The sequence below is a fragment of the Chiloscyllium plagiosum genome, unplaced genomic scaffold (genome assembly GCF_037043375.1).
Source record: "Chiloscyllium plagiosum isolate Xiang-an unplaced genomic scaffold, Cpla_swu_hap1 HiC_scaffold_22, whole genome shotgun sequence".
NCBI lineage: Eukaryota > Metazoa > Chordata > Chondrichthyes > Orectolobiformes > Hemiscylliidae > Chiloscyllium > Chiloscyllium plagiosum.
In genome coordinates this window covers 35,525,363-35,547,519 of record NW_028270160.1, presented here as the reverse complement: position 1 = coordinate 35,547,519, position 22,157 = coordinate 35,525,363, and the positions used below count along the sequence as shown (strand labels likewise).

Genomic DNA, 22,157 nt, shown 5'->3' with positions numbered 1-22,157 from the left:
ATCCTTGATTGGCCCTACCCTCAATCAGGCTATCCTCTTGTTCCTCACATAAATGTAGAATGTCTTCGGGTTTTCCTTAATCCTATTTGCTAAAGCTTTAACATGCCCCATTCTAGCTCTCCTAAGCCCATTCTTCAATTCCTTCCTAGCCAGCTTGTAACCCTCTAAAGCCCTATCTGATCCTTGCCGCCTCAATCTTAAGTCAGCTTCTTCTTCCTCTTGACTAGATGTTCCACATCCCTTGTCACCCAAGATTCTTTCAACCTACCATCCCGTTCCTTGCCTCAGTGGGACAAACTTGTCCAGCACTATCAGGATGTGCTCCCTAAACAACCTCCACATTTCTGTTGTGCATTTCCCCACGAACAACTGTTCACAATCTTGGCATCCCAGCGCCTGTCTAATAGCATTGTAATTCCCCCTCCCCCAATTAAATACTTTCCCATACTATCTGTTCATATCCCTCTCCATGAATATAGTAAAAGTCATGGAGTTATAATCACTATCACTGAAATACTCTCCCATCAAGAGATCTGACACCTGGCATGGTTTGTTGCCAAGTACCAAATCCAATATGGTCTCTCCCAGTCGGTCTGTCTACATATTGCATCAGGAACCATTTGACACACCTGACAAAAACTGCTCTATCCAAACTATTTGAACTAAGCAGGTTCCAATCAATATTAGAGAAGTTAAATTCACCCAGAACAACAACCCTGTTACTTCTACACATTTCCAGAGACTGCCTCCCAATCAGCTCCTACGTGTCTTTGTTGCTATTGAGGGCCTGTAGAAAACTCCCAATAAAGTGACTGCTCCTTTCCTGTTTCTGACTTCCACCCATACTGTTTCTGTAGACAAACCCACCTCAATGATCTCCTTTTCTGCAGCTATGATACTATTCCTGATTAGCAATGCCATTCCTCCACCTCTTTTACCTTCCCCACCACCACCCCAATTCATTTTGAAACATCTAAACCCTGGAACAGCCAACAACCATTCCTGCCCTGTAATATCCAAATCTCTGTAATGGCTACAACATCATAGTTCCAAGTATTGATCCATACTCTGAGGTCGTCACCCATATTCCTGATACTCCTTGCATTAAAATAGATACACTTCAACCCATCACACTCACTGCACCTTTTCCCTGTCAAGTGCCTATCCCTCTTCGCAGACTCTCTGCACGCTGTATCTGGCTGTTCACTACCTACTCCATCATCTCATCCGTAGCTCAGGTTCCCACCCCCTGCCAATCTAATTGAAACCCTCCCAAACAGCTCTAGCAAACCTCCCACCCAGGATATTGGTGCACCCCCCCCCTGCCCCCCCAAGTTCAGGTGCAACCCGTCCTTCTTGTACAGGTCTCACCTTTCATAGCAGGTATCCCAATGATCCACATATCTGGAGCCCTCCCTCCTACACCAGCTCTGCAGCCATATGTTCAGCTGCACTTACTCTCTATTCCGAGCCTCATTAGAATGTGGCAATGTTTTTGACACAGACAGTGGTTCATGTGTGAAATGAACTTCCAGAGCAAGTGGTGGATGCAGGTACAGTTACAATGTTTAAAATACATTTGGATAAGTATATGGATAAGAAATGTTTGGAAGGATATGGGTCAAGTGCGGACAGATGGGACTGGTTTAGTTTGGGATTATGGTTGGCAGGGACTGACTGGACTGAAGGGTCTGTTTCCGTGCTGTACAACTCTATGACAATATGTCTCAGTACAGATCAGGAGAATGAGGCCAGAAAATCATTTTTCCTAGTCCCTCATCCTTTAGGGTACTTTAGCATCTGTGGACATCCAAGCTCTTGCTTGTGACAAGCTATTTCAATATTCAGAGTTCAATGGGGCAGAGGGGGAATTTTAACCCTTATTTCCCAAAACTATGACAATGGGGCTAGCAAATGTAGATGTTCCTTAAAGACATTGGTGATAGGCTCACCACAGTGTTCCTTCCCAGATAGATCAAAGAATGATAAGTGAGCCTCAAGTAAATGCCAAAAAAAACTCAATAAATAATTAAAGATATTTTCTGTTTCTCATAAAGCTGATTCTATGCCTTGTAGTTCTATTTCCATCATTACTTTCCGACATAAGGTTTTGCTCGGGATGTACTCTTGGTCTCATCATGCACATGAAAATCAATTTATTCAGTAACAATTATTGTCTTCATATGCGTCACATTTCTCAGAAAGTTAATCATGCGAACTCTCAAACATACCCATCAGAACCAGGCCTAGACGGGGTACTGTCAGATGACATAGAGGACACTGATGCAACTGATAATGGTCTTGGAGTTGACGGCATTGTGAAGGATCGTACCATTGAACGAGGCCGGCTTCCTCTGCGCTCATCTGGATTTATAGGCTGGGAGTAAAATATTCATAATGTAAAAATACATTCAATTTCTGAACATTATGCTGTCAAGATTAACTATATTTTAAGGTTTCCTCAACTCCTTGAATGTGAACACAAGTCAGAATCATATGATAACACTTAGAATAGATCTGGTTTATCCACCAAGAGTGTGTAAGAAATAAAAATTGTGCAATATGAAAATCACTCCCTTTTTCACCCTGAATGCTGATATGCATCTTATTGAGAATAAAGAAATGTACACCTCGGAATAGTAGCTCCCAAATGCCTTGCTGAGTTTGAGAACATGTTCTCAGACAGCCACAGTTTTTTCAGTTAAGGTAGGAGCCAAGTAGTTGCTAAAACTCTGAACAGATGATACCATTTAGTGGACAAACTGCATGTCAAGACAACAATGGCAATGTACTTACATATTTAATACTGAGTTGTAATATTATGCCATCTGAAAAAGCTACTGACATTTGCTATCCAACTAATGCGTGTGTAATTCTGTGTGGGTGTCTGATATCTGTCTAATGTTTTTTATTCACTCATGGGAAGTGTGTTACTGTCAAGGCCAGCATTTACTGTTATTCTCCTTCAATAAGGCACTAATAATGATTTTTGAAAGTTGGCAGTCCAGAGTACGAATAAGGAGAGAGTTCAAGGATTCGATCCAGCAATAGTGAAAGAATAATTCTAAGCCAGTGTAGTGTGAGACTTGGAAGGGAACCTGCAGATAGTGGTTTTCCCTTGTATCTGCAGTCCGTGTCCTTCTGGATAGTAGAAGTCACGGATTTGAAAGGTGCTATCAAGAGTTTCCTTGGTTAGTTACTGCAGTGCATCGCATAAATGGTGCAGACTGCTACCACTGTGCATTACTGATAATGGAGTGAATATTGAGGATAAAGTGAGGTCTGCAGATGCTGGAGATCAGAGCTGAAAATGTGTTGCTGGAAAAGCGCAGCAGGTCAGGCAGCATCCAGGGAACAGGAGAATCGACGTTTCGGGCATAAGCCCTTCTTCAGGAAGAAGGGCTTACGCCCGAAACGTCGATTCTCCTGTTCCCTGGATGCTGCCTGACCTGCTGCGCTTTTGCAGCAACACATTTTCAGCTCTGAATATTGAGGATAGTGTGTAAATGATGTGGGTCACTTTGTTTTGAATGGTGCCAAGCTTCTTGAATGTTGTTGGAGCTGCTTTCAGTCAGGAAACTTTTCCATCACATTTATGACTTTTTGATGGCGGACAGGCATTGAGGAATTACGTGTTGTATTACTCATCACAGAAGTCAAGTCTCTGATTTGCTGTTGTAGTCACAGTATTTCTATGGCCAGTGCAGTTCCTTTTATTGTCAATAGTATACCCCACAAGGTTGACAATGGGGTTTCAGTGATTGCAATGTTGTTGACTATCAAGGGCAATGGTTAGGTTCTCTCTTGTTGGAGATTGCCTGGAATTTGTGCATCATGTTGTGCATTTGTTGCTTGGCACTTAGCAGCCGAATTCTAGATGATATCTAGTTCTTGCTGCATATAGACATGGACTGTTTCAGTAGCTGAGGTGTTGTGTGTGGTGCTGAACATTGTGCAATCACCACTGAACACCCTCACTTTTGATCTTCTGATGGATGGCTATAGCATGTCAATGGTGAGAGTGTCCATATGGCCCCATGCTATCATGAATTTAAACAAACAAAAGATACTCTGAAGTGGAACTGCTTAAGTTATGTTTTAATTGGCATAGTTTGTAACATCAAATGCCTAATAGAAAAAGCTGTTTTAAAAAAATTAGTATGTTACAGGCTTATATTTGTACATCACTTTGGAATTAAGTTGTAGTTTTGTACATTGATAAGATTTAATTCTTGCTGCGTGACCCTATATATCTGGAGAATGAAACAAGTGCTTTTTTTAGTTAACTTGTTTCAGACATCAGCAGCAATTGTGAAGTCAAACTTTTACAAATGATTCCTTTAAGTATATCGATAGACTCTGGCACTCTCTGGAACACTTGAGCAAATCAATTTGTCATAAGCAAACATAAATCACCTTGCAATGCTTCATTATCTTAGCAGAGCACGTTAAACCAACAGGGAAAAGCTATAATGACAAGGATGTTCTCATAAGTGACTAATAACTAGTCAGGAAACAACAGGAAATGATATCGATGAGACGACCATTGCTCTTGAGAAACCAACAATAAATCTAGCCAACCTAATACAGTATGCTGTTCATTCACTGGTTAGCTAATAATGAGTTCCAGGATGCCACTGACCATGCACAGTGACTGAGGTTAGCAAGAATTAATGAACTCATAGCAGTTAGGTACGTAATATCTATTGCGGTCTCTTAGCTAATCAAGACTGAAAGATCTGTTAGAACTCCAGCCCATGGTTATAGTTGACTTAAGTCAAGTTTAGAGTGGTGCTGGTAAAGCACAGCAGGTCAGGCAGCATCCAAGGAGCAGGAAAATCAACGTTTCGGGCAAAAGCCCTTCAGATTCCTGATGAACCACTCTAATCTTGACTCGGATCTCCAGCATTTGCAGTACTCACTTTCGCCTATAATTGACAATTCTTACAATTAAAGTTAAATCAAACACCCCAAAACAACAAAGAAATTCTGAAAAATTATGGATTCTAGAAATCAGAAACAAAAACTGAAACTGTTAGGAAAGCTCAGCAGATATGGCAGCATCTGTGGAGATAAAGCAGCGTCAATGTTTTGGGTCCAGTGATCTTTTTGCAGAACAGTTCTGAAGTAGGGTCACTGGACCTGAAATGTTGACTCTATTTTCACATCCCAGATACTGCCGGTGCTGTTGAATTTTTCCAGCAATTTCTGTTTTTGTTTTGACTATATAATTACACTTGTGGGCATGTTGGTGGGCTCAATCCTAAAAGGTGGTCAAAATTGAGGCTGGAGGAGAAAGTGAGGTCTGCAGATGCTGGAGATCAAAGTTGAAACTTTATTGCTGGAACAGCACAGCAGGTCAGGCAGCATCCAGGGAACAGGAGATTCGACGTTTCGGGCACAGGCCCTTCTTCAGGAATTTCTTCAAAATTGAGGCTGTCCTCACTTCTCTCATCTCCTCAAGACTCAAGCAGGATAAATCCTGGGTTTTCCTCTCTAACCCATAACCTGAACTCCTCTCACTGGCCTCAGAAATGCACTGCAAAGCTGGCCCACAATATTTAGCCCTTTGTTTACAGTGTAATTTCTAAACTCCAAATTATAATTTTTTTCTGAACAAGAATCTAATTTGCATTGACTGAACTAATTCAGGCACTTATGCTTTATTTTGAACTTCTTCCCCTTCAAATGAGGGCCATGCCCTTTACTTTGATTTCCTGGATAAGACAAAAGAGCTTTTCATACTCTAGACTGTGAGGATCCTAAAAATGAAAATCATGTCACTGCTAAATCTTCTCTTCTCCAGTGAAAGAATTTCACTGTACAATCCTATAAACCGCAATCCTCATGGATAGGGTGGACCTCAGTGCATTATAACAGTGCAGGTTTAATCAATTAAATTCTAGCAGTCTCAAGGAGTCTGTTCCACCATTCTATTCAATCATAATTGGTCTGTACTTCAACATTATTTAGTCACCTTCATCCATATTCTTGGATACCTTTACTTAACTCAAATTTTTATTGATATGCAGCACAAGAAAACTTTGCGGCTGAGGGTTCTAGATTTCCACTACCTTGGTGTAAAAACTGGATCCTGATTTCACTCTTAAATGTCCTAAATCCAATCGAATGATCCTGTTCTCTACATCAGGATTGCTCCCCCAGACGAAGTAGTTTACTTGTAATTATTCTACTATAACATTTTTATGATTTTAATCCCTTCAATTAGTTCATCCCTAAACTCTAAACCTTGGTTCTTGTCAGCCTGTATTTAAACAAAGGAACAATTTCTACAGAAGGAGTGAGTTCTACAATGTTATCAATATTTTACATTGCTATGATTTTACTGAAAATAAACCTAATTCAGTTTGGATGAGTAGTCCAGAATGAAACCTCACTTGAAATATGGATAGTGCATGCTGCTACAAAATGGCAATAACGCACACTGAAAAAAGCACTTCACAAATTTGACGTGTGGTTGGATCTTAAGTTTTAGATTTGTGGTCAAGTGGAGGTCCTGATCCTGCCAATCACCCGACACTGATTTACTTCAATTAATGACCAAATGGTGGGTGCACCATCAATTAAGAATGGGAGCTAGGCTCTCAAATCTGGAGAGCTTGTAGTCCGAGTAAGAGAGAGAGGGTACTTGCTTCTTGAGCTGCATCCTCAACATTTTTATAACTTTTCAATTAAAGTGCAACCATAGCAGCCAGGTTACTGTTGTGAATGGGGAACCAGGTAGGCAGGGAAACCCTTACAACATATACCTGGTGTGATGGTCCTCTGATCCATTATGGGGAGATCATATTCTAGCAGCTGGCCAGTTCTTGATACAGCAGAGACCCCAGTGGTTTACTGGAAAATTCCAGGCAGTCTTTCACATTTGCCCTTAATTTGCTGTTAACTTACCTGGACTGAGGACTCCATGCTTACTAGCCCTTCGGCTATGGGAAAATAGGTAAAAACAAGGACTGTAGATGCTGGAAACCATATTCTAGATTAGAGTGGTGCTGGAAAAGTACAGCAGTTCAGACAGCATCCGAGGAGCAGGGAAATCAACGCTTCGGGCAAAAGCCCTTCATCAGGAATAGAGGCAGAGTGCCTGCAGGGTGGAGAGATAAATGAGAGGAGGGTGGGGAAGGGGAGAAAGTAGCATAGAGTACAATAGGTGAATGGGCGTGGGGATGGAGGTGATAGGTCAGGGAGGAGGGTCGGGGAAGGTAACAAAGAGTACAATGGGTGAATGGGGGTGAGGATGAAGGTGATAGGTTTACAGAGGCAGGCACTGAGGAAGCAAATGTGGCTGTGGTAGCGAGTCTGTTTTAGGACATGGTTGAAGAGCTTCAGGGCAGAGGAAATGACCTGGGAGTTGCAGTGGGAGAGGGATTCCCTGAGATTCTTGTAGAGAGAGGAAGAAAACTTCAAGGCAGGATCCTTGCAAGAGGATTAGGAGACAAGATGGCACTGGTATATGACATTATACATCCAGCGCCTCCGCACTTGCTGTCAAGTTGGTATTTGCTTTTTTTTGGTTGCAATAAGGATTTCAAAAAGATAAAATAATTTTCAGACAATTTTACATATAATCTTTTATATTTAAAAGATATATATGAAAAACAGTGACGTAAAGAACAAGAAATAAGAGCAGAAGGTCTTATGACCAATCAAGTCTGATCTGCCATTCAAAACAGTAATGGCTGACCTTAGGTTTCAATCCACTTTGCCACTTTTTTCCACATATCCCTCGAGTCCCTGAGAGACCAAAGGCCTGTTTATTATTGCCTTAAATATATCCAATGATGATGCATCAATAACTTTCTTGGGTGAAGAATTCCAAAGATTTCTAACACTTTGAGTGAAGAAATTTCTAATCTCAGACCTAACTGAATGGCCTCTTGTTTTGGATTCCCCAGCTAAGGGATACAATGTCTTAGTATCGACCCTGTCAATTCCCTTCATAATCTTGAATGTTTCAATGAGAGTGCCTTGCTTCTAAACTCTAGAGAACACAAAACAATTTACTTGCCCTGTCATAGAATAATAAACTTCCACACAACACTTCTTCAATGCAAGTACATCCTTAAATGTACAGTCAAAAATTGCACAGAATATCCCAGGCATGGTCTCACCAAAATCCCATAAAATTGCAGCAAGATATATTTATTACTGGACTCCAAGTCCCTTGCAATAAAGGCCAATATGCCATTTGCTTTCCTAATTGCTTGTTGTAACTGCATGCTAATTTTTGATGTTCCATGTACTGATATTCCCAAGTTTTCTGAACATCAACATTTACAAATTCAAATATAATCTCATACTTCCCAACATTAGATTTCATGTAACCTTGTTCCCAATCATTTAGGCAGCACAGTGACTTAGTGGTTAGCACTGCTGCCTCACAGTGTCAGGGACCTGAACAAGATTCCACCCTCGGGTGACTGTGTGGAGTTTGCACATTCTCTGCATGGGGTTCCTCTGGGTGCTCCGGTTTCCTTGCCCAATCCAGAGATGTGCAGGTTAGGTAGACTGAAAATGTGTTGCTGGAAAAGTGTGTCGACGTTTCGGGCATAAGCCCTTCCTGATTCTCCTGTTCCTTGGATGCTGCCTGACCTGCTGCGCTTTTCCAGCAACACATTTTCAGCTCTGATCTCCAGCATCTGCAGTCCTCACTTTCTCATTGAAGGTTAGGTAGACTGGCCATGCTAAATTGCCCATAGTGTCCAGGCTAGCCATGAGAAATGTAGGGTTACAATGATAGGATTGGTCATGGGCATAATGTGCAAATGCCACACCAACAGTCGCCCAAGCCTGGAATCGAACCTAGTGCTGTGAGGCAGCTGTGCTAACCACCGAGCCAGCTTGCCAGCCCTTGTGTGGCTCATTATTGATTTTTTTGGGGAAATTCAGACATATTATTTTTTACTGATCTTATTCTTAAAATCTTAAAAGAAATTTGTCAACCAGATTTTCCCTTTTATAAGACCATGTTAATTTGTTGTAATCATACTTTGCTTTTCTTGAGTGCATTGTTAAGTATCTAATAATAGATTCCAGCAAATTCTTGATGTCAGGCCAACTACAGGCCTGTTTTACTTGTTTTGTTTTCTCTTCTTTCTTCCTGAAATAGTGAGGTTACAATTTCTAATTTTCAATCTGGTAGGCTGAACCAGAATCTAGGTAAACTTGGGAAATCACAACCAGTACATCCACTATCTCTGCAGTTGTACTTTGTAGAACCTGAGGCCATTGTAGGCGATAAGGTCCTAGGTATTTACTGACTTTTATTCCCTTAAGTATTTCCAATGCATTTTTTCTGTTGATGCTAATTACATTAGATTCCCCATTCTTATTAGACTTTATGTTAACCTTTATTACTACAATGAAGTTAAGCTCTAAGCTGTGAAGACAGACACATGATATTTGTTGAATATTTATGCAATACCTTCATTCCCCATGATACTTGTCTTGTTTGCTTTAAGGGACTATTGTTTATTGTGGCTACATGTTTCCTTTTTAACATTCTTATAAAGAAAGATTGTGAGAGATTTTATAATCCTGGCTAGTTTACTCTCACGTTCTACCTCTTTCCCCTTTTTGTCAATATTTTAATGATGTTTTGCAGGTTTCTAAAACATTCCCAATCTTTATACTTAATACTATTCTTTGCAAAATTATAAGCCTCTCCCTTTTAATCTAATACTATTCATTTCAACCGATCCTTGTGGCACACCAACTGGACACACCATAAAGCTACAGTGACTACAAGTGTTGGTCAGAGGCTAGGAATATTGCAGTGAGCAACTCACCTCCTGACTCCTCAAAGCATCTCCACCATTTACAAGGTAGGGTTGCAATGGAATACTCCCCACTTGCCTGGTTGAGTGTAGCTCCAGCCACACTTATGACACCAACTAGGACAAAGCAGCCTGCTTAATTGGTACCGTATTCACAAATAGCCATTTCCTCCATCACCGACACTCAATAGTAATAGTTTATACTATCTATAAGGTGCATTGCAAAAATTCGCCAAAGATCTTTAGATAGAACCTCCTAAACCCATGATCACTCCATCCAGAAGGACGAGGACAACACAAACGTGGGAACACTGCCATTTGCAAGCTACCCTCCAACCTACTCACCATCCTGACTTGGAAATATATCCATATTCCATCATTCTAAATTCCCTTCCTAAAGACATTGTGGTTCTAGCCATAACAGATGGGCTGCAGTACCTCAAGACAGCAGCTCATCAGCAATTTTCAAGGGCAGTTGGGGAAACAGAAAATCTTTAGTAAGCTATGGATCTTTCTTTTCAGTTTTTATTCTTTAACTGAATGCAATTCTGTTGAACGTTTGGACTGGCTTAAGTCTTTCTCATTGCTTATTTGCGGTGCGGTTAACATGTACAATATACCATGTTAAGAGTTTAGATCTTTTAATACAGAAGTAGATAGATTTTCATTTCAGTTACGTGAATTTAACTGTTTATAAAGGTTCAGAAAGTCATTTGGAACAGTGACCAAAGTACATAATTTCCGACAAAGCATGTGATACTGTTAAGTGTCTAACTAGATCATTGTGGTGGTATTACCCGATTTGATATTTATTGTATTGAGTTTATAACATACAGAAAAAAAAGATTGGGGCCATTAGTGTCGTGACCTGCTGCAAGGAACAGTTGGTAAGAACAAAAAGTTCAGATGAAAACTTCTGGCGGCACGGTGGCTCAGTGGTTAGCATTGCTGCCTCACAGCACCAGGGTCCCAGGTTTGATTCCAGCCTTGGGTGACTGACTGTGTGGAGTTTACACATTCTCCCTGTGTCTGTTTGGGCACTCCAGTTTTCTCCCACAGTCCAAAGACGTGCAGGTCAGGTGAATTGGCCATATTAAATTGCCCATAGTGTTAGGTGCATTAGTCAGAGGGAAATGGGTCTGGGTGGGTTATGCTTTGGAGAGTCGGTATGAACTTGTTGGGCCGAAGGGCCTGTTCCATACTGTAGGGAATCTAACCTAAGTCTACTGCATGCCAGTGAACTGGCACCTGTGCAGTGGCAGTTCCAGTTAAGACTGGCCAAATGCTATTGCTCCTCCTTTCCCAATTCAAGTTCTGTTGACTTGTTTAAGCAACTTTTTTCAAAGTGTGAAAAGTGATTTTTTTTAAGATCTGGAGGAGTTTTGTATTAAGAAGTATTTCTTTCTCTACACGCAAGTGCCTGAGCAATTAACAAAATTTAATGAGATAACTAGTGACAGAATGACAATAATAGAAATTCTAATCTGGGGAAAAAAACGCAGATGAATGAGAACATAATTATAAAGGTAAGGCCTTGCATTCCAGATCATGTCAATACATTTAGGAACTTACTACTTTTGAAAATATAATTTAGGAGGTTCATTGAAGCTTTGCATCTGACAACTTACATTTGTTGAGCAAAGCAACATGATGTGTTGCGTGTCAAGTTTGGTTCCTCATCATTGGCTTCAGTGGGTTAGATCCACATTGTGTCCTGTTTAAGTGTACAAACTAAATTTTCACTTGGGATGATCATTTGATCAGGTCCTCCCATTCTCACTGCTAAGATCCCAACTTTTGTTTTGACGATTGAAATTATTGGTTAAATCAGCAATTTGGATATATAATTTATTGATGAATGTACTCTATGAATAGCGATTGCCACAGTAGCAGCTGATCAAAGATTTGATGCTAACAGCTCTTCACATTTTTTCATCCATCATTTGTGACAATAGTTCAGCATGGAAAACAGAAAACTGAAGATGCATAAAAGAAATTAAATATTTGCATTCATGTAGCTGCTTAACAATATTATGTTGTCTCAAAGGTACATAGTTAGTCAATTATCTTGAGTGTATTGGCCATTGTTAAATAGATATATCCAGCAGCAGGATACACAAAATAAAGAACAATGAACAATTGCATTGGTGTAGTTATTGAAATAGAATATTATCCATGACATCAGAAATAGCACTGAAAAATTTCTTACACAGACTTGAAAAAGCAAACTGGACTTTAGTTTACTGTCTTGTCTGAAAAGAGAATACGTGTTCTAAGGTAGCTTTTCTGTCTTGTACCGGATAATTAACCTGTACCATTAAGTTAATCAAATTCTGCCAATTGACTCAAACTCAAGATCTAGATTCAGAGATATTGCTGACAATAGCACAAAGGCAATAAAACATTGAGATATTTAAATGTTAAAATGAATTGACAGAACCTGCTCAGTCTATTTGTATCTTTTATCATTTTTGTAATGCTGGGATGGACTTTTGTTATTGCTGTCTAACTGATGTGGTGTACTACGTCATTATTTGGCTCCCTCAAGGTTGTGAACTCTGAGCAGCCTGCCAGGTATCACAAGGTGGATCTGGTGGGGTGGGAATATTGGGTGTTAGTAGCTTAGGTTAATCTTGCACTCCAGCACTCCTAACCCATAAAAATGACACTGCACTTACCATTTTGGATCCTCTTTAGCTATAACTGTTGGGAGTATGCAGAGCACACATGCTGTCTAATTATCTTTCAAAATGCCAATCTGGGCTCTATTTATATCACTGCATTCTAATTTGCATAATGAGGGTTATCATCTGAAAGATATGCTCACTCCAGCTTCCACAGTTTTCACCCAAGATTTTCAGGAAGGACCAAACTGCTTTTGCCTGCAGACTGGTGAAACTCTTTCTTATTATCTACAGTTAATGCTGTTCTCAAGTTAGGATTTTGTAGCTGGCTTTGGTTAGATATTTTCCCCCATTGCTACGAGAGATCACTGCAGATAGACAGTACCTATTATCAAATTACAAATTTTGATTGAGTACGACTATATCGTGGGACTATATATGCAGTGTTAATTGATTTTATTTCACCGTATGTCGTAGGGAAATAGTACATTTTGCACAAATTAAAGTATTACATTAAGTCATTGAGCAAAACTGGGTCAGGCTGTTTACGATATCTATAGATGTATTTGCATTTCTCGTTCAATTATGGCTTTGTATGGAAACCATTCACTGAGAAAAGGATGTGTTATGTGTGAAATAAATTCAAAATACTATGAATACTCAAACTTGAGTGGTCTCATATTTTACTCATGAACATCGATATCTATTAAGACTTAGTTAAAAATGTCTGATTATGTGTCATGAATCTAAAATGCTCTCTTTTTGAATTCTTTGGACAGTACAATTGAAGTGTTTTCTACTTCACCACTTAGAAAATAAATATTAAATAGTTATTAAATAATACTCCTAATTTTGTTCCAATGTTGTTCAAACACTTAGATTGTGATCCTAAACAAACAATTAAGAAAAACTACATAAACAGTGATACTTACTGTGACTGGTGATCAGAGGCTGGTATAAAGAATAGGAAGCTGGATTTCAGAATATTGCAAGAAATAGACTGGACATTGGGGATTAGAGTACAGGCTGATGGATTGAAAGTTGGGAGACTGGGGATCAAATTTCTTTGGAGGAATATATGCATTGGAAAAGTGAAGACAGATCTTAAAACCTCTCATTATGATCATATTCTAGTGTCTGCAAAATCAGAGGGGATCAATTTAGTCCACAGTGCCTTGCGATCTCAAAGAGTCACCAATGGCCCAGCTTTTCCCCCATTACTCTGCAAATTTTACTTTTCAAGTTCACATCCAATTCCCTTTGATTCATTACCACCTAATTCGCTACTATTATTCTTTCAAGTAAAATTTAACAGCTCCGTTATAAAACTCCTCCCTTTTGCCTACCTTTATTTGAAATTATTATAGCTGTCTTCTGGTTACCAACCCCGTGCCAATTTATTGGAAACTGTCGAGAAACTATTTTTATACAAATAATGAAGCAGCACTAAACAGCAGAAACACTGTCGTCCAAAAGGCAGTAAATTCCTTAACAGAAAGTATTAGATCTCCAATAGGATAGCAGGTGGGCTGTTAGGGCCTCTCGGAGTTTGAGTTTATACATTCTTTTAGCTCTCTCAATAGAACAACTGGTAGTAAAATACTGCAAATGAACTTTAGGTCAAATACTACATTATTCGTATAATATAAAACTTTAAACACAATGTGAATTTTTAATATATCACATCATGTAACATTTCTGGTTCCCTTCCTAAAATCTCATATTGTGTTTGCTTTTTATTCTCCATCCCAGCTTTGTATTTTCATGAATCCATTAAAGTGCTTGACCATCTTTAGCTTTTCATTGCTGAAGGAGGTTTGGATCACACCAGTGACCTGTCATTTCTTTCTGATTGCTAGGATTATTTCCTAATGTATGTTTTTCTGTTTATGGTTTTTTTTCACTTTTGTCCATTATGAATTTGAAGTATCTTGCTTTAAGATGTAAGCATTTTATTTCTTACTTTCATGTCCTCCCACCCAAAAAAACTTGCTTCTGTTTATAACAATTATATACATGAATGAAATTCTGCTCCTGAGTTCTCTCAGTGAATTTAACTCTTGCTAATGTTCGTTTAGGTTTACATTTACAACATGTAGATTTTTTTGCAGTGTTTTATTTCCAACTATTAACATCTAAGTAGTGTGTTTTGTCAGGTTTCCTAAAGCTTCAACTTTAGAACAATGTTGAATACATGAATGTTACAATTTAATCAGACAATGTCTGAAATCTTGTGAAATCAAGCACAGCCTAGGAGCATATTATGTAAGCAAACACCAGGAATTCTTGTTATACTTTTTGATATGGCAGATCTGGAAAGTTAGTGAATGGTGCAGGTTACTTCAGAAAAGAACAGATGGTTGCACAGGAAGAAACAACAAACATAACTGATGGGATCATAGATGTTAGAATATATTTGGGAGTGAAAATGGACCCTCTCAAATTATACAGAGCTATTTTGAATCTGATCACCTTGATATTTTGCAGCATTTATCAAATTGTATGCCCAGAACTTAGTCACTGTATAATTGCTTTAATAAGTAAATGCTTTGTATATTTTAATTTTATGCCTGGTTGCTGTTTCTTTAAGTAAAATAAAACTATATATTTTGGAACAAGATTCCATCTGGCTTATAAGTATCACACACTGAATCTAAATACCTTATAGATGTTAAAGTGATGGTAATTTGTTATGATGGATTGAAACATTAATTGCAGTGTCAATGTTCAAAATCAATGCATCTTATTTAATTTTTTTCTAACCATAATGTGAACATTGGTATTCTTCACTTTGACACAAAATAATTTCATTCCAAATAACATGATGCAATCAGAAAGAAAAACCTTTCAGTTTTCTCTTGTTGCTGCTGCCATTTGTTTTTGTCTGCACACAGGTGCAGTCAGGCTAAGACCCAGAGTACGGTGAAAATTAAACCTTCTAGCATGTACAATGCAGGGAAAACAACAATAGACTACAGATCGGGGAGATTTACAGATATTTCAATTATTAAGTACTTTGTATGTGGGTTAAATGTCTTTTTCATTCATGATTAGCAGTAGCTGCTTTTTGTTTTGCAAAGTATGATTGATGACTTTTCATGCTGCACCTGTGTGTAATATACCTCGTAACCAAGGGGTATTGCATATTAGTTAGAGAGCTGGTGAGACCCTTAGTGTCACCTCCACTAGGAAAGCCCACTTTCTTAGAGTCAGCTGTGGACCTTCCCAGGGACGAAGGACCACGGTCTGGAAAGTGTGCATCCCTGTCTGGGAGTTACTGGCGACTGTTATATTGCAGGCAAGATATTTGGGGAGAAGCATGGCATCAGCAGCAAGGGACCCAGCCACAGCTGAGTGATGGCAGACTGGGAAGTGGTGAGAGGAAGAAGAGTTCAGAAGAGTGGGTTTCATGAATGTCCTCTGGAATTTTGCTGCAAAGTTCCTTTACATAAGTTTCTGTGGAGGTCTTGCTCACTCTGGCAGGATGTATGGTGGGCTGTTTCAGGCAGGAAATCTGCTTGAAGTGTTGAAGGAGGAGAAAGTGAGGACTGCAGATGCTGGAGAGCACAGTCAGAACATGTGGTGCTGGAAAAGCAAAGCCAGTGAGGCAACATCCAAGGAGCAGGAGAGTTGACGTTTCGAGCATAATGAGGAATTCCTGATGAAGATCTTATGTTCGAAACATCGACTCATCTGCTCTTCAGATGCTGTCTGATCGGCTGTGCTTTCCCAGCACCACACTTTTTGAAGTGTTGAAGCCAATGATAGTAAGTAGTATACATAGGATAGGTTTACTAGGAGTGTAAGAGATCATTGGGTGGATGCCAGAAGAGAGGAATCTCAGAGAACAGAACAGAGGGTAAACCCAATGGTGATCAAGTCTGGTCCGGAAGAGGGAGTATTATCAAAGGCCACAATGGTAGGAGGAGATTCAATGGTAGTCTTTTGTCATTGAGGGAAATAGTAGTCTGGGATATCCTGATTTCTTGGGAAAAAGCAGAAATGTTGTGAGGCATGTTAACCACATAGCTTCCTTTTTTGGATTGCTTGCACTTTAAACTTTGAAATGATCTCTACCCATTAACTTTAACTTACATATCTGGCAGACTAAGATAGCAACAATTACTAAAGACATATTCTTGGTGGGTCAAACAAAAGCTTGTTAAATGCCAAGAGGCCTTTGTGTTGATGCAATAGTATGTTACATCTAACAGGTTAATATCAATTTGAACCTATTAGCCATCACACAGTGATTCTTCAGTTACAATGACTCACTATGAAGACATGTGGAACAGTGAGGCACTTGCCCATAGGAAGTCAATCACTAGGCAAATTACTACTCTGTGTTGTTTCAAAGCTCAATGAGCTCAGCAAGGAAGTAGCTGAACTAACTGAGGCAGCACGAACTATGAACAAAACAAGTTAGCTTGTCTTACAGTTTTATTACTTATCTCAATGTTTAAAGAACCAAGAAATGGAATGATGCAAAATGCTGTGAATGCTGGAAATCTGAAATAGAGAGAATAAAAGCTAGAGATACTCAGCAGGTCTTGCAGCACCTGTGGAAAGAGGAACAGTTAACATTTCAGATTAAAGATCTTTTATTGACACACTGATGTCTCTGCCTCAGAGTGAAAACTGAGAGAAAAGCTTCAGTGGACCATCTTCATCTATGATATATATCAAAAAATAATACGTACACATGATTTGACTCCATATTGTTTCTCCACTTTTTCTTTTAATTCTTTGAAACAGGTTTCCAATCTCTCATGGAAGGGTCTCAATGCTTCAGTTACTTTCTCACCATGAATTCGTACGCCTTCGTTCAAGAATGGGATCTAAATGATTTTTAAAAATGCACAATGATGTCATTGTTCCACATCAATAACTTACACCTGTACATCTCCTTTCACATAACCAATCTCTCAAAACACTGTAGGAAATAAGAGAATTGTGAGGGAACTTATAAGAAGTATTGAAAAATACCAGGAAAGATCCAAGTTTAATGCATTAGAAACAAAATATTGGTGAAACTCAATAGCCCTTGCAGTGTTTATGGAGAGGTTAAAATGATGGTTAGAGTTAGGTTGGAGGGTGAGAAACATTAGGGACAAAGATGTCATGGGAACAAAGGCACAGGTTGTGGTAATGATAGTAATAAAGAAACAAAGGATTGATCCAGAGTATTTATTAATTGTAGAATAAAGACTAATTCTATCTGAAAGTAAAAGCATGAAAAAGGTTGGCATTTGGCAAAATAAAATCAAAAAGTGGGGACAGTATTTATGAGCTGAAGTTGGGCTTAATTGTAACACTTCAAGTTCGGGACAGCAAGCATTTTCTTTTTGGTTGGCTTCATGTTTTTACTTTCAGACACAATGTAATCTGTCTTTGCAACAATATAAAACCCGTTGTATTTCTATCTCCCTTCAGTTCCAAGGAGCCATAGAACTCAAAACAGTAACACTGTTTCTCTCTCCACACATATATAATACAACTATGTTGTTGCACTGTCCTCAGGCACTGGTTCATGGAAAAGATTTTATATTTGTGATTACCAAAGAAGTACAAATCTAACTTCACTTCAGCAAACTAGTGCATAGAATCGTAGAACCCCCAGAATGTGGAAACAGGCCATTTTGCACAAGTCCGTACCGGGCAGCCGAACAGCATTCTACCCAATCCCATCCCTCTACCCTATAACCTGCATTTCCCATGGCTAATGCATTTAATCTACACATTCCTGAAAACTATGGGGAATTTAGCATGGCCAATCTACCTAACTTGCACATCTTTGGTGGGAGGAAACTGGAGTACCCAGCGGAAACCCACGCAAACATGGGGAGTGTGCAAACTCCACTCACAGTTGGAATTAAAGCTGGGTCCCTGATGCTGTCAGCTAATGTGCTGCCCCACTTTAACTGCACGCCTTGCATTTGCATCTAAAGAGGAAGCTCTATACCAATGTGTTTTAGATAAAAATAGAATGAATGGGGTAGAGTTCCAGGAGCCAGCAAAGAGAATGCTGAGATAAATGAAGCTTTCATAGGATGATGTGAATAAAGATTTCAAAGTTGAGGTATGAATATAGACATGCAATGACATGGAGGTGGAAACCGGTGGTTTTGGCAATACAGCAGTTGTCAGAATGGAAAAAACAGTTCATGGTCAAACAGGATAGCTGTTCAGAGAACACTAGTTCAACCTGTAAACAGGATTGATTATAAACTTAATAATATCGGTCAACTCGAACTGTCAATATTATCAGCCATAAATCATCACCTGTAGGGATAAAACTGTATGTTTTCCAACACATGTCTATTTTAAACCTTTTCTGTCAATTTCTCTACAATGTTATTCATATCAATACAAAACAAATATTTCTAGGCACCTATTTGCTGCATTTTAATTATCTTTCCAACTTTTAAAAACCAGTTAGTTCAGATTAATGTATTACCACTTGTTTTTAACCTCTCTAATATTCAGGCTTAAGCAAACCAAGCTGCTTAATTATTGATCTCTATTCATATATATAATACAAGAAACTAAAATGTTTAGTTTTTATTAATTAAATCTGAGTGGTTCTCTTTTCACTCTCATTCTTGGCAAAGGGATATGCATTACAAGGTATATATTTCACTGGATTTCTGTAAGTTATTTTAAGCCTATTGTTCTGAATTCTTGTCATGGAAGTATTCCTTTCATGCCTGAAAACAAATTTGTATTTTAACTGCATTGCTGGCTTATAGTGAAATAAATTCACATAATGTATTTTAGTTGTGTGCAGTGTGTTGGTTTTTGTGTCTTTACACTTTTTAAGTTAAATGTTAAGTGAAGAAATGAATTGTATGCTCAAGCAAATGATTATAGTATAGCAAATTCTGTCCATTTTTCAGTTGACTGCATCCAGTCCTATCACCAAATACTCCCTACTGCAAAGTTCAACACAATAATACACTCACATTAAAGTACTATAACTTCAACTTCAGTGAAATGTTTTTACAACTCCAATGCAATATTTTCATTTTTGACACCAGCTACTGTTATGCAACTAACACTGAATTCTTCAACAATAGTGTCACATTCCTTGGACAGACTGATAAAACAAGAATTCAAAAGTCCAAAGAATGGCTTAAAGTATCACAATAAAAGTTTTAAGACTTTTATTGTAACTCAAATTAAAAGCAACACTACCGAAACACTAAAATAAAACCATAAACTATGAAACTCTTCATGAGCGATATTCAGTACCCATGGCTCTCTTATGATTGCAACATCATATTCTTATGTAGATATCTCTGCCTGCAGCTCATCAGTTCTGATGAAAGGTCACTGGACCTGAAATGTCTCTCCACAGATGCTGCCAGACCTGAATACTAACACAGTAGGTCATTTATACCGTACACTACAGAAAAGATCACAACTCTCTCCCATCAACAATGGGAATAGTATCCCATTCTTTGTAACTTCTACACAAAAAAGACACGAAGTTTGCAAATAAATTTGCTTGCTAATTGTGTTCATGGTTTAACCCTCCCATTAACTAGAACAGTATGTTCTTTTATTTTGTAAAGTTTTAGATTTCTCTTTATGTTCGTAGCATCCTCTTCTCATGCTCTCTCTTTGTTGCTTTAACTTGTCTTTTCACTTCCTTCAGAACTGTCTGTGGTGAGCCTTATTCTTACTTATACTATCAACCTGACATCAGTGAAACAATTTCTACTTCAACTTACTATCCTCCTTCATGCGGCTTTGGTTTCCCTGCCGTTGCCTCTCATGGGAATGTCTCTCAACTGCACAGGAACCATTTCCTCCTCTTCAAAGGAAGCCCATTAATCTGTTAGATTTTTCTGCCAATTTTGAGGAGCACAAGTTGTCAGGACCTCTGCTTGAATACTGTTAAAGCCCCTAGTCTTTGCGGAATTCAGTGCTATCAAACATTTCTAGATTTCACATGGAGTAAACTGAATCGGCTGACGCTGAGAACCTCATGAGGAAGCAAACATGATTTATCCAGTCGGCACTTCTGGTGGAAAATGATTGCAAATGCTTTAGTGTTGTTTTTTGCAATGATGTGCTTAGCTTCCTCAATGTAAAGGATGACAATGTTACTGGAGTCTCCTCTTAGTGCTTAATAGCCCACTAGTGGATTCACCACACTGGATTCCTGTACGTAACAGGACTGCACAGCTACGATCTGTTAGTTGTGAGATTTGCTTTTGCTGTTTACAATGCAAGCAGTCTTGTGCTGCAGTGTCACTTGGTTAACACCTTATTTTTAGGTATTGCTGGTACTGCTCCTAGCATGTCCCCACCATGACTTCTGATCATGGACTTCCCCAGCACCAATGTTTAATTGGACAACATTTCAACCCAACCATTACTACATTTCACAAAGTTTGTGTAACAATTTAGCAACAGCAGAGAGGTCATAAGGTGGTGGTGAGATAGAGCTAGAAGTTGTTACATGTAAAAACAAGTGCTTTAACTTTAGCAAGGAGCAATATGTGAATGAAAAATTGAGTAACTACAAATAGGCCTATGAACACACTTGAATTGACAAATGCAGCAGGAAAACTCTCCAGCGTTGAGATAGGAAAGAAAACAAGTGAGTGCAGTTCCATTCAGCTGAATGGCAATACAAAGGTATGTCAAAGGATACAGGCAGGCTGAGAAGAATGAACAGGAGTAGTTAATAAAAATGAATAGAGTAGTTAATTTTGTCAAAGCTTAGGATCTCACTTGAGACTAGTTGAGGGCCACTTTGCTACTGTGGTAGGGCAAAAGCTGATTGGAGAAAATCATGGATGGAATTCCAGGAATAATAGGTGTGCACATGTATAACATCACGTTCAAGACTTTTAGAGGGAAAAGGGAGTTAGAGATGGGGTAGTAGTTTGCAAAGACATTGAGTTGAAGTGTGTTGTTTCCCACCCAGACCTTTCTGATGCCTCTTAAGGGTCTAGATCTCAGGAGTATGGTGCTGGAAAAGCACAGCAGGTCAGGCAGCATCCAAGGAGTAGGAGAATCGACATTTCGGGCAAAAGCACAGCCGAGGGGGTTGAGAGATAAACAGGGGGGCGGGGGATGAGTTGGGGGGGGGGGGGGGGGGGGGGGGAAGGTAGCTGAGAGTGTGATAGGTTGATGGAGTTGTGGGTAATGATGGTAGGTCGGAGAGGAGGGTGGAGTGGATAGGTGGGAAGGAAGATGGACAGATAGGACAGGTCATGAGGATGTGCCGAGTTGGAAGGTAGGCACTAGGATAAGCTGGAGGGAGGGGAAATGAAGAAACTGGTGAAATCCACATTTTTGCCATGGGGTTGCAGGGTCCTGAGGCGGAAGATGAGGTATTCTGCCTCGAGTGGTTAAGGAGTGGTGATGGAGGAGGCCGAGAACCTACATGTTGTTGGTGGAGTGGGAGAGGAAGTTGAAGTGTTTGGTGATGGGGCAGTGGGGTTGGTTGGTGCAGGTGTCCCAGAGATGTTCTCTGAAGTGCTCTGCAAGTAGGCATCCCAATGTAGAGGAGACCGCATCGGGAGCTACTGATACAGTAAGTGACATGTGTGGAATTGCAGGTAAAACTCTGATGGATGTGGTCGGCTTCTCTGGGGCCTTGGACTGAGGTGTGTGGGGAGGTGTGGGTGCAGGATTTGCGAGGGGCATGGACCTGATAAGGGAGTCGTGGAGGTAATGGTCTTTATGGAAAGCAGAGAGGGGTGGAGAGGGAAATACATCT

At 39.5% G+C, this 22,157-nt stretch overlaps 1 protein-coding gene across 1 annotated transcript in view; it reads right to left on the bottom strand.

The window, feature by feature from the left end:
- dock1 (dedicator of cytokinesis 1) overlaps window positions 1–22,157 on the bottom strand; it is a 592,086-nt gene that overhangs the window by 22,561 nt on the left and 547,368 nt on the right. Inside the window, exons 47-48 of the mRNA XM_087998957.1 lie at window positions 17,122–17,259; window positions 2,232–2,377 (exon numbers count right to left, since the gene is read on the bottom strand). Of these exons, the coding sequence (XP_087855083.1) occupies window positions 2,232–2,377; window positions 17,122–17,259 (284 nt within the window). The remainder of the gene's footprint in view (window positions 1–2,231; window positions 2,378–17,121; window positions 17,260–22,157) is intronic.